We start from the raw sequence: 14,129 nt of genomic DNA on the forward strand, positions 1-14,129 counted from the left end.
AAGTTGCTGCAGCCGCGATTTGAATTTCAGGATGAGCTAGTTTGGAAACGGTCTTGTGGTAAGGCTGGGTCAAAGGTGTTTACGAAGGAATGAGATGTGCGGGTTGGGAAGGTTTTCTTAGGTGGAGGAGCTTCTTCTTTCCCAATGAGCCCCAGCTTAATCCCTTCTTCAATCTGAAGGCCAGTAGCATGCAGGTGTTTGAAAATCCGTGATAGCTTGCGTATAGATATGGTTAAGATACTTGGACTGCAGAATCTTAACAACTATGCTCACTTGATCTTCCTCAGAGGGACGATTCTTCATCTTGGCGGCTTTTTCTCTCCATCTTGCCACAAAGGTAGCAAAGTCTTCGTTAGACTCTTGTTTGGTCATCTCCAAATCTCGAGTGATTAATTCAATTTGGATATTGTATGCATACTGTTTGACAAAAGCATTGGCAATTTGTGGCCAAGTTTGATAGTGCACAAATTCCAAAATGAGAAACCAATCAAGAGCACTTCTGGTGAGGGTCCTTTGAAATAGTTGAGCAATGAGCTCATCACTCAAGCCAATTGGCTTCAAGGTATTGATAACATGGCGGACATGGCTGGTAAGGTTACCAGTCCCATTAAACTTCTCAATGTTTGGCATCTTGAACTTCTCGGGCAGTTGAGAGTCTGGGAAGAGGCAAAGTCCATCAAAATCTAGAATTTGATTCCCTTGTGAACGAGCCAAGGCATGCTTGATTCCCTTGACTTGCTTGGCCAATTCGGGATTTTCTACCAGTATCACTTTATGAGGATTCTCATCTTCTTCTTCGTCTTCCTTGTCCTCAACATCCCTTGCTACTTTCTTGGCTAGTAAAGTGGTGATTTGAGCATGAAGATCGACAATAATGACATCGTTGTCTGACATTTTTGAAATAGGAGTGGGATAGGAGCTTAGCGAAACTTGGAGATTGGTAGATGATTGAGTTTCCTGAGAGGATGACCGTGAAGACTCAGGAAGTGATGGAGACCTTTGCGGTGGGGGTGTTTTGATAGGCGAGGATGACAGACAAGATGGCTGCAAAGACCTCTGATTGGCGTGGTTTCGGGTGTTATAAGAGTATATGACTGTAGTTGCTTTCTTGGCTTACCTATCGTGCCTACTTTAAAAATAGAATACCTGTGAGTCAATAGTTGGCTGTATAGGATTATGATTTGGGCTAAAAATTCCAACCCTTCTGCACAGAAAGAGATGTTACAACAATAAATGATACAGGGCGTGAGGAAGAACTTCAAAGCAAAATGCAAGAAAATTCCTTAACCTATGGATTCCTGACTTATTTTGATAAGTTCTATGGCTCTCTAACACATGTAAGGTTTGGGTAGTCTCAAGGGTGCTAGTCCTCTCACCAACCCATCATATGCGGTGATAAGATGATTCCCTTTTTGATATACCACTAGGTACAGGTGACTATGGAGTTTGCTAGAACCCTTAACATAGCCTGTGACTTGCTGGAATATTAGGTGAACTCAACGAGGTTGCCCGCTCGATGCATATGATAAAAGAATTAGATAAAGCAAGTACTAATCCTATGTCAAACTTTCTGGTTATGGCTCTCAAGTCCCCAGCAGAGTTGCCAAAAACTGTAGACACCTCCCAAACGGGGCATCGCCATACAGATTGATCATGTTTGTTTGGTTCCACTTCATAAACCAAGATCGTGGATATTCCCACGGCTAGGAACATTGCCACCGATAATGGTTATCATCAAAATAGAGTTGCCACCTAGTATATAAAAACTAGGAAAAACATACAGAGATTCCAGGTACGAGAGCCAAAAGTACAATAAGGGGAAGGTGTTAGGCATCCCCCTTTGCCCAAACGTGAGACTGGCCCATAATCGTTCGACATATGATTAGTATTTGCATTATTTAATTCTAAACAAATAAATTGATTTTAACCTTTAAACAGTCGATATGGTGAGCTAGAACAGTAGCAAAAGCATACATCAACATAAACAAAACACAACAGACTGTCCCAAGGAAATGGATCTTGTGGCCGGTGAATGGATGTCATAGCTGAGGGATCCTCCTGGATCAATGTATCGGCCGAAGGATCAAAGACCCAACCGATGTTCTTCCTCACACCAAACTAAATGATTAACAGAAAATAAAAATGCTACGATTAGTGTACAAAATCATAAAAGAACCAAACCATAGGCCCCTTGGCCTCACCAACTTGATCCCTTAGTGGCTGCTTCGGATTGAGGATGATTGACTTATTTTGCTTCTCGAAATCCTAGGGTTAGAGTTTGTACTTCGGGGGTTTGATCGTCGGATTGCGGCTGCCTTCGGAAGGTTGGGGCTTTTGTAGGGGAGATATGAGAGAGTATTTCTGCAGAGTATTATGGCTTGAGAAGGTGAATTGTGATGATGTATTTTCTGAACCCAAAGGCCCCTTTATATAGGCATAGGGTGACTCACTCCAACCAATCATAATGCACGATTTGAATGGGAACTATATAACCAAAAGATCTTTTTTCATAATCTCCTTCCGTGGCCCGAACGAATCGAAATTTGGCTGTAAGGATTTCAGGCACGGATCAAACGATTGACAAAACATTCTAGAATCTGGAAAAAGGACGATCTAGCTGCCGACCAATCGATTAGGCAGCTGAGGAATGGATATGGCAGCCGAAGAATAGATTTGGCTACCAAGGAATCAATCTCTTAGGGAGATTTTCAAACAACATGTTTCACGGGTGAAAGAATGAAGTTGAGGCCGAGAGATAGATCTTACGACCGACAGATGGATTCTCCTAGGATTCTGTATTTCTGTCCGAAAGGCTATATGACTCTGAATTGGGTCCTCTAAGTGGCTAAAAGTAGTCACCAAAAGTCTACGGGTTTACGAGAAGTCAATCATTAATCACTGTATCCATTCATCATCGAGATGGTCCCCAAGGTGGGACTTGAAATAATCGTTAGGCCAAATTGGGGTGTCTACATCTATCTTCATTTGATCGAGCGCCCTAGCAGTCGTTTTTTGATTCTTCAGGGCTACAAAAAGAGATCCGAGCAGAGATCTTCTAATCCTATACTACCTTATTGATTCACGTCATTTGATTGGCCGGAATGAGTCACCAATTGCCTATATAAAAAGGCACTTAGGGTTCCGAAATAGACAATTCAATATCTTTGTCTTCGCCATGTTCACTCTCCTCTTCCTCGCCTCTCTCTCCGTCCTCTTCACTTCCCACCCCTCCTCCAACCATGACTCTATACTTCCCCCCCCCCCCCTTCACTCACTCTCTCTCTGCAGTGGTGGTGGGAGGTGCACTTTATTTGAAAACGTATTGTCCCCAAATAGAACAAGTTGAGTGCCATTTTTGTCAAGTGGATTTTGCTCCTTCAATGGAATAATGTTGCACCTCCTATGAAATTATATTGCACTTTATGTGAAAAGTATTGCCCCCGGTAGGATAAAGTTGAGTGGCGGTGGTGGGAGATGGGTTTTTTGAAAAACGTAAGTATTGCTCCATTAGTCACATAATGGGATTTCGGGTCCCTGTAGCAAGTAATTCTCGCTGCAACTTCCAGTGAGTCAAAACGTCGTCCTACGGGTGGCCAACTGAGGCACCAACTCTTGCCTCAACGCTTCAACCCTTTTGCTCCTCACCGCGTATGGTGCAATGGTTGTGTGAACCCCAATTGGGGTTCCACGTAAGTGATCCAAGCTGTTTAATAATTTTAAAATAATAATTTGAGTGATCATGTTAAAAATAAGCTCAATCGGATAATTGTAGTTAGCTAATTCTATCATCCAATGATTGATTTAGAATTTAGGATCCTAGATACTGAATGAAGTTTTGAAAAAAATTATGCAATGATGTGCTCGAGCAAGAGTTGGTGCTCAAAAACTGTCTGAGAAAATTATGAATACCATGAGCCGGGCATTATTTTTCCTCTTTCCATGAGTCTATAATTCTCAAAAAGTGTCCCATGTGTTGAGACTTACTTGCCCCACTTTCCACTGTCTTGCAATCCCCCCAACTTGAAATTGTCAATAAAGTAGAGGGGGAACCATCAACTCTACGTAGGACCCAACTTGAAATTGTCACTAAAGTAGAGTGGGACCCATCAATTCTACGTAGGATCAGTGTGGTGATCGGTCCCGGTCCCTGCTGATAGCAAAATTGTTGCTCCCTCCGTCCCAAAAAAGATAACTTTTGAAACTCGTGTCATTTTTCATTGCTTATATCTTTCAATATATAATATTTTTTATGAGTTTGAAAACTTTAAATAATAGAACTAATCAAGAACTATCAAACAAGATCCATATTGCATATTTTTTGAAATTCATATTGAAAGATATAAGAAATTGAAATTTACACAGATATCAAAAATTGACATCCAATAACGGAGGAAGTACTATTTTGCTTTCACTGTGGGAGTACTCTGAACAACGATGGTTGCGTTGACAAATTTACTTGGCTAAAATTCCAGAGAATCCAGTTCCGATAGCCCAATAATTGACAATTCCTTGCCTCTGAGATTAAACGTCATCTAAAAGAGGAAGCCAAAGCTGGTTCACAAACTGAGTCAGTTAAACATTGAACACAGTAGTCAATACTCGCTATAGTAAAGGTGATCTGTATACATTCTTGAAGTGAAAGATACAACATTTTGTTCAGGTGTAGCACTGAACCGATATTCTGTGAGTGGTTTAAGAGGTTTTACTATGATTATCTGTCAACATTCTAATGTAGAATTTCTGCTTAAATGAATATGGCATGTAGTCGTTAAGGAGATTCCTCCACAGGGACATCTGAGTAAGTACATGTGTAACTCTCCACTTCATTCCCTCTAAATCTGGTCCAGGAAACTTTCCATGTCTCCAGCAAACTTTGCCTGCATTAAGATATAACAGCAAACACACGCATGAGAGAGAGACAGCGAGAGGGGAGAGGATGGTCACATGCCTTGTCACAAGCCTATTTGACGCAGAGTCTGTGAAAGACACCACCACTTACAGATGATGAAAATAATATGTGCAGAAAAGTACACGTGGACTCTTCATAAAAGAGAAAAGGAAAACAAAAAAGTACTTCCAAGTTTAATTTCTGGAAACAGAATGGAAATCTTCAATAAGATGTACCCACGGGAGAATTGTAGAAAAATATGAATGTGTGGTGGCATATCCATGTCGTAAAACTACACGATTGTAAAAGTCTTGAAAGAGTGAAATCTAGGGACAGCCATAAACGTAAGGAATAGGTTTTGTCGTATCCAGTTCGCATCCCTATCTGCGCTTCTTAAATATGGGTAATTTCGAAAAAAGGCATTATTGGTTCAATACTGCAGACACTTCCAAGGCACACCAAAAAAATAAAAATAACTTGATACAGATGCTATGAATGAGCAAGCAACCTCCAAAAGTAGGAAAACTTGTTTGAGCACCTCCATATGCTAAATATTTAACTAAGAAAAAGCTTTGTTCCACCAAAAAATGATAAATGAAGCCAAATCGACGGAAGGTTGTTTTAGATAATAGGAAAATAGAAAGACATGAAGACACTCTTGAAAATGCCCCACCCAATATATACTGGTTATCCTCAATGCTAAGTGCAGATAGCAATTAGCAGGAAGTCAAACAGGGTAAAAGTAAAGGAAAGAATACCTTTCTGCTTCATTGCTCCTCTTTGCAAGCATAAGTGCCAACAAGACTGGAACCATTGCTGCACACAAATGCTTAAGAGTGTGCCCACTGACAATATGGTGTGTCCATGTATATATATGTTTATCTGCAGCTTCTTCCACCTTAGCTAAAAGATAAAAACCTGCATATAATGATAAATTTAGCTTAGAATGGCAGAAGTAGCTACAAGATTAAGCAAATAACATAAGGAAGATGCCGATAAATAATAATAATAATAATAATAATAACGTAAGGAAGATACAAACCCGCAGCCCAAAGCCAGTATGCAGAATGTGTGTACATTGGAGGCAACAAGATAGCCATCAATGGAATTGCAATGCAAGGAACAAACTGAATCAGAGCATATGGACGGAGATCATTAAAAAACCTGCAAATCAAAATGCAGTCAACAGATGTTTACATGGAAGTACAGGTCATGCTCATGCAATTTGTAGGCCAATTCACTATAGAAGTCAGACCATTTGAGCCTCCGACTTAGAAGATTATCTCCCAAGCAGAGGTTTTTCACCAACCAAACTGTATCCATCCATAACCTACACTACTGCAACACCATCAAATTCTGATGAGTTTTTTGGTGGACAGAAACAAAGTGCTTAAAAAATCTGACCAAATGCTTCATCCCATAAAATATATAAAACAACAAGATCCTCTTTCATATATAAAGGATTCACTTGCTTACCACCAGTACAATATGCTGATGACACCTGCCAAGAGGAGGGGAATTATGGACACTGTTCCCTTTTGCTCGTTGATTCTTTCAATTATAAAGATTGCCATGATTGACGTGAATGCAATGGTCATCTGTAATAATTACTGATTAATGTCAACAAAAATAAACTACATATAATATCAAGTAGAGCCCGTGGATTGGAGAAGCTGACCGGCAAGCGATCCCACACGAGACGAGCATCATTTGGCTTGAGATGATAATAAGATGACCCAATAGCAACAGCAGCAACACCAATGAAAAAAATTGACCAACCCCAAACCTCACCCTGCAGCCTTCACAAACATTTAACCATTACTCTAAAACAATACGTATTCATCAGCATAATAAGACATTGGCAATCATGTACTGCACAAAACCTCAGCCAAAAATAGTTCCTGTGAAAGCAAAGTATGAGCCCCAGGAGACCAATTACAAGGAATGGGAAATTGGAAACCACATTCAGTGTATTTGGTATACCTGAAAAGTTAAACAAGCATGTCAGCTACATAATAATTAACTCGACAGGAAGCTCCACATATTGCTCAAGCAAAAAGATAACTACAATTTTTGCCAATGCTTTAACTCATTACAAATTTATACTGAAATGAGTAATGTTGGTCAATTACAGGCATCATTACCAACAAATAAATAAATTTACAACAAGAAAGATGGATAAAGTAATCATACTTCAGAACAGATTTTAATTCATAAAAGTCAAATTAGAAAAAAGGGATAAGAAATCCATGTAAACCTAACTTAAGACTAGTATTTCAGTCACTTATTTGAACAAACTAAGGCTAAGCCTATATTGGATACAAAGACAGAGACACTGCAATGGGGAACAAACGGTCTTGCTGACTTACGTTGCAACTAGATGACAAACTTAATTGTTAGAGCATGTCTTGTACTGATTAATTATCACCAGCAAAACAAGTAAACGGGCATGGAACAACCTATCTACTCATTTTCCAATTGGTTTTCAGTTAGATACTTTCACATGGTATCAAGGCTAGAATTTAGAATTCTTTTCGGCAAGACTATCAAGAGTGATCCTCTTTGTTTGCGCCATAAATGCTTCTACTTCTACTTCTTTTTTCTTTTATAGTGATCCTTGTCTTCAGGATCATTTGTTACTTCTCCACGTGTGATCCTTATCTTTCGGATCCACTTTTTTAATATGCAAAAGGCAACATAACCATTTCCAGTTTGGCAAACAAACTTCCAGCTCTTGTTCATTTTTTTAATCAACTTTGAAATGCCTAGAAGTTAAAACAAACTATTTAGACGCCACCTTTTTCCATTCAAAAGAGAAGCACCCCGTACCAAAACAAAATGCATACCCCGTGTTGAACTTTGTTAACCTGAACAATTGATGAACGAAAAGGTTACACCTACTAAAATGAACCAGTAGCTGTTACAGGTCAAATTTAGAATGCTCAAATGAATGAATGTAGCATTAGTAATCCCGAGCACCTCGGTATTCACATGATAACTGTAAAATCAAATAACCACAGCTTATTTGCTTCAAATAATCTACCAAAAATGAGAAAATGTGGGAACCAAATACAAATACTAACTTGGAATCAGAACCATGTCACTAGCCATCCCAACCACTATGGTCCTAATTTATTTTCTCCAACCCAGCCCTTCCAGCCCTCGCCAAGTACAAGGGAAAGGCTATACTGTACACAGTACGAAAATGGTAATGACGTACAACAAATTGTGATCACACACCTCAATGACTCGTAAATCGTAATTGACACTACAAATACAAAGACCATAACTACGACACTCAAATCCTCATAAGTCATAACTTTTCTCTCCACAAAGCATTGTAACAGAAATATGACGTTGGTAACAGTACCATAAAAACTCATGTTATGGCAAACCCCTTGGCAAGTGGCAACAACGGGGCGATGGTTCTAATTGTCACCACAAAAACTCATTCAATTTGGAGAAAATTACCTCTAAGGATAAAAAAAGTGCAGGTTAATTCTCATTAATGATGAACTCATGTTAATTCTCATTACGAATGAACTCAATTTTTATTTACCTCTAAGGACGATCACATTATGAAGATTATCCTTTTACCCTTCAATAAATACAATTTCATACTTTTTATTTTTTCCTATTATAGGATAGGGTAGGGTGGGGCTGGGGCTAGGGTACCCTAGCCCTACCCTACTCTACTCTAGACCCCTAGGGCTAGGGTAGAGTATCGGGTACCCTAGGATTTAGGCACTTTCATAGGGTTTTAGGGTGCACTTTCATATTATAGAGTTTTAGTGGTTTAGGCGCTTTCATAGGGTTTTAGGGTGCATTTTCCTATTATAGAGTTTTAGTAGTTTAGGCACTTTCATAGGGTTTTGGGTTTTGGGCACTTCAATAGGGTACCATAGAGTTTAGGTTTAGGCACTTTCATAGGGTTTAGGATTTTAGGCACTTTCATAGCGTACCATAGGGTTTATGTTTAGACATATTTTAGTGGTTTAGACATTTTTATAGGGGAATTTTGAAAAAAATTTCCAGAAATACTTAACTGTGTATGTCCATTTTTTTCTGGACCTACACGTAAAAACTCCTTGAATTTGCTTACGGCACCGGATGTTTACCATAAATTTCTACCAAGTAATAGTGGACAGTTCAAAACAGGAATGGTTCAAATGTTCAATGCAAACCCTAAGTGTGCAGAAACTTCAGGGAATGTGATTCGGATCCAATATGTAAGGAAAACATACGATCATCGGAAGATTTGCACAGATTGCAGCCAGAGAGGGAAATTATTACCAAAGAATTCACGTTTGTCAGCAAAATCGTGATACGCTTTCGACTGGGGAATCGCCGGTGTGACGATCATGAGGACTACAAAGCACAGAATCGCCACTCCCCATGCCAACAGTGTCTGTTTCTTCATTTCTTGATTCAATAAATTACCAGTTCGTGTCTGAGATTACGCGTATCTGAGAGAGAGAGAGAGAGGGTGTCTGCGGAGTTGATGGAGAGGAGGAGGGAGAAAATAGAACAAGGGAAAATTACACTGACCTCCCCTGAGGTTTTTGACAAATACACTAACCTCTCCTCAGGTTCAAGAAATTACTCTCACCTCTCTTACTTTACAAACTTATATCCACCTGTTTACATGAGAATTTACTGGCCCAATCAGAGAATGACAAGTGGCCATTCACATTAGATGAAACGGAGTACGCATAGGCTGAAATACATGGAATTACAAAATTAAAAGAACGATGACATTCTAATTAACTTAATGTCGTTTTATAGGTAATGATAATTGTTGCCAGATGTCACTCAAGTGATATCTTAAGAGATGAGCAATTCGAAGCTCAAACGCATGAATGATTTCATTCAAACAAGAAGCAGTTACACCAAGTTGACACAGTCAAAGGAGTTGAGAATCAAGCGTAACTGCCCCACTTCCAACACGATGCAGTTAAGGGCAAGTGGGGTGATGGATCAACTGAATAACCACAGTTAAAAGTCATGGAGGGAAAGTTTGAATTCAAAGTGGAGAGGGCTTCGAAGGAAACTAAGCAGTAAAAGGAGAGTCGTGGAGAAGACTCGAGAGTTTGCCTATAAATAGAAGAAATGAAAGAAGGAAAAACCCCAAACAAATTATCAAACAAACAGCTATACTATGCTTGGTTTCTCCATTAGGCAGTAGTTTAAGAACTTAGACTTCAGTTCGAAATAGTTATGAGTAGTTTGTAGTAGTAGTAGTAATCACTTTGTAACTTGTTCTATTCATTTGAGGAAGTTCGAGAATCAATTGGAAAGCAAGTTGTTTTGAATTGATCAAGGTATCTTGTTTATCCTTTGGTTGATCAAGTTTTCAGTGAATCGTTGAGCCGTTTTAATACTTCTAGATAAAGAAATCCTCTTTCTTGATGTAACGCCCCCAATTTCCGGGTACGTTAAATAGACAATTTTATTGAATATCTAAATAGAGTCTGACTCTTTATTACATCACAACCTCCGTAAGAGTACTTTCATTACACAAGGGAAGGGAAACTAAGGTTCCTAACTACAGCTCCGCCTGTTCTTCCATCTTAGTCAGCTCTTCGGCTACAAAAGCCTCCAAGGTGTACGGCTTACCCTATTTATCTACAAAGTTTGACACATTATACCAGCATCGTCACCGATATAATATGTCAGGGTCACCAAAGGTAATACCATGAGCTACAAAAGCTCAATAGAATAACCCATACCTACTAACTCTTAACTTACAAACAATAGATCATAAAATTGACGATTTTCACATAGATCATGCATACATAACGAAACGGTTAACAATGACACATTCACAGTCAATATTCAACTAACGTTTGTGTCCAAGATTCTCTGTGTTTCTCCTACGCGACTAGTCGTAGACCGTGTCACTCGTTTCACCTTTCATTTACCAAATCAACATTTCCAAAATCATTTTTACACACCCAACCTCGGTTCCGCCGTTCCGGTCTCCCGAGTATCCTCACAATGGTTCCGCCGTCCCAGGTTCCCATTGGCACACAAAACTTTGCATTGGCTCCTCTCCGCGGATAACCAAGTCATATTACCAATGAAGCTACCACGTTCTGCCCCATTGGCAATCTTCACAATGGGTTACCACGTCCGGCCACATTGTGGTTTTCACAAACAGTAAATCACCTCCAATGAGACTACCACGTCCGGTCCCATGGCAACACACACCACACAACGGGCTACCAAGTCCGGCCACATTGCAGTTTTCAAAATCCTTACACACAATGGGCTACCACGTCCGGCCACATCGCAGTATCAAAACACATCTTTTCATTAACCACACCCTAGGTGTCATGTTTCTAACTTTCTCGATTTATGTGTCTCGTCATATACGTAATCATAAATCATTTATTGTAATCTTGAAACTAAACTAGCAAGATCATCCAACTCAATATTATACCACAAATAATACAAGCAATTCATGTTTGCATGCTCATAACCATGTTAAAGATCAAAATATGAATACTTCTATCAACGATAAGTCTTATCTTTCGAAAGCCGTTCTTTCTTTCTTTTTGGTAAGTTCTAAACAACATATGTTTATTGAAGTAAAAGTCAATTATTCAACATGTTCATACCACCATTAGCAAAATGAGTTTGTTAACCATCGTGCATTCTAAACATAATACACAATAGATAACCTTATCTACTTAAAAATACTTCAAGTTATACTTTGAACTAAAGAGTAAAGACATCCTATTTCTCAACATATGGTTCTACACTATACTTGGGTTTAGGGAATAAGATGATTCTACAAGATCGTAATTTCATTTCAAGATTTTAGTAAAACGAACTTGCTAATTATTTCTAATACTTTAACTTGCCGTATCATAAGCAAAAACAACTAAAATTATACTAGGGAGAATGAGTAGAGATTAATCTACCTTGATCCGAAACTAGTCGGGGCCGAATAAGCTAGTTGGAAAATTCTACGGGTGGTGAAACTCGCAAATTTGGACCAAACTTTGGATGGCAGTAACTCGGTCAATCTTTGGCCGAATATGATCCTTCTTGGGTCGAAATCGAAGTTCTAGAAGCACTCTACAACTTTTGTGAAGGAAGTTGATCCTAGAAACTACTTTAGGTAGGAGAAAAATGGTGATAAAGGAAGAGACCATATGCTGTCTGGAACTGGAAATCCAAGATTTTTACTGAACTTCGGATGTCAGTATCTTTGTCATTTCTTGACCGATTAGGGTGGTTCTTGGGTCTAACTTGAAGGTCTCGAAGTGCTCTACAACTTTTCAGAAGGGAGTTGGTTCTAAGAACTACTTTAAGCTGGAGAAAAATGAGGATTTACAAAAGTCAGTAGGCTGTCTGGAAAACGAAAATGGTTTCTAGAGAGAAGTGAGAGCAAAGGAGTGAAGGTGTGAGAATGGCTTGGAATAGCCTTGTATTTATAGGCAAGGCATGTCCCTCTCTCTCTCTCAACCGAAAACTCTCTCTCTCTCTCTCTCTCTCTCTCTCTCTCTCTCTCTCTCTCTATATATATATATATATATATATATATATATCATCTTTTTCTCACTTTTAAATCTTGATTGAAAGCTTGATGGGTTAGATTTTGGGTTGCTTGTACAACTCCTACCTAGTTCTTAGGCATGCAAGGCTAGACTTTGGATTAGATTATGGAAAGATTGGTGGAGAAAGGAGGTTTGTACATGGTTTTATATTTGTAATTGTACAAATAAGGACAATGGGAGTTATATATGGCTTGAAGAGATATACAACCCAAGATTGAAAGGATGTAAGAAGATCATGGTGAGTACAATCCCATCTTTCTTTCTTTTCCTCTCTCTCTCTCTCTCTCTCTCTCTCTCTCTTTCCTCCTCCTCTCTCTCTCCCGGCCCTCCTTTCTCTCTCTCTCTCTCTCTCTCTCTCTCTCTTGTACAACATATAATAGTATGTATATAAATATGACTAAGTATATAAAAGTACACAAATACTAGATTTCCAAATCAAGATCTCTTATTAAAATAATCCGATTTGGCTCATGTTCCATTAAACTAATAAATTATGTACTTTAGGAAATCTAGGCTTTTATATAATATGATATATATATATATATATATATATATATATATATATATATATATATACCCATGTAATCTAGGTAGATTTCCAATATCCAATAAAAAATTATAAGATCTAAATTCCCTATTAAAATAGTCCTATTAGGCACATACTCCATTAAAATATTAGATTATGTACCTAGGATATCTTAGGGTAATATATTATATAGTACATACATATATATACATAAGTATATCATCCCAAGGGAAATCTAGAGAATGATTTAATTAAATAACCCTTGTACTTGTTGGCAAGACTAATGCTATTATCCAACAGGTAATAATTTCTCTAGCAGTTATTGACCAATGGATAAAAGGGTGAGGTACTATATACACTAGAATAATACCATATGTCCTTTAGGCATGTGTATATATACCTATATATAACTATATCTTTGTACTTAACAATCTAGCATAGATATCTTTTTAATGGAAGGTCTATTGTCCAATGGATAAAAGTTTCCCTAACTTTTATCGTTCAATGGGTAAAGATCCAAGATGACAAGTATGACTTGATTGACTAGTCATAAATATATGTGTATGTATATGTATATAATAACCTAGGTCCAAAAGGTTTCATTAGGGTTTGAAAGGTTCAAAAGGTTCAAGGAGGTTCAAAAGGCTCATCTAGGTTTAGGAGAAAGTAACTAGATGAATTGGTAGTTAGGTTCTTCTAACTAAGTGGTTAGAATCTAACTATACTTGCCAAGTACAATATCTAGCCAAGAAATATAATTTTAAAGACTAAAATCTAATTATGACTGATTTTTAGAAATTAAAAAGGGATTTCAAACGCAATCCAAGTAATTAAAAATAAAAATTCAAATTTTTAACGAAATTTTTATTTACCAAAAATCGGGGTTGTTACAGTTGAGGTAATTGAACCATCACCACAATCACCTGATTAAGTTTGGCTTTTATAAGTTAAAATCTAAAAATGATAATTAGAAGCCTTTTCTGGCATGCTCGCACACAATCATATTTCGGAAGTAAGCCAAAAATCCCAGCCAAGCAATTTTTTGGAACGCCTGGTGGGACTCACTAAGGTGTTAGATATGACTCCAAAACTGAGGAAACAAGCTGATGATTCTCATATTGGTCCTGAACCAAAGGGAATTGTTCAAGTT

The 14,129-nt window shown here is 38.2% G+C and overlaps 1 protein-coding gene across 1 annotated transcript; it reads right to left on the reverse strand.

Annotated features, from left to right (window-relative positions):
- Nucleotides 1–4,552: 4,552 nt before the first annotated feature.
- LOC131322621 (uncharacterized) lies at nucleotides 4,553–9,381 on the reverse strand. Its single transcript, XM_058354013.1, has 7 exons — nucleotides 9,182–9,381; nucleotides 6,772–6,871; nucleotides 6,567–6,687; nucleotides 6,365–6,486; nucleotides 5,931–6,052; nucleotides 5,647–5,806; nucleotides 4,553–4,877 (listed from the first exon to the last, which is right to left on the reverse strand). The coding sequence occupies exons 1-7, from the start codon at nucleotides 9,306–9,308 to the stop codon at nucleotides 4,769–4,771; spliced, it is 861 nt and encodes a 286-aa protein (XP_058209996.1). The 5' UTR covers nucleotides 9,309–9,381; the 3' UTR covers nucleotides 4,553–4,768.
- Nucleotides 9,382–14,129: the final 4,748 nt, after the last annotated feature.

Source organism: Rhododendron vialii, chromosome 4a (genome assembly GCF_030253575.1).
Source record: "Rhododendron vialii isolate Sample 1 chromosome 4a, ASM3025357v1".
NCBI classification, from domain to species: Eukaryota; Viridiplantae; Streptophyta; class Magnoliopsida; order Ericales; family Ericaceae; genus Rhododendron; species Rhododendron vialii.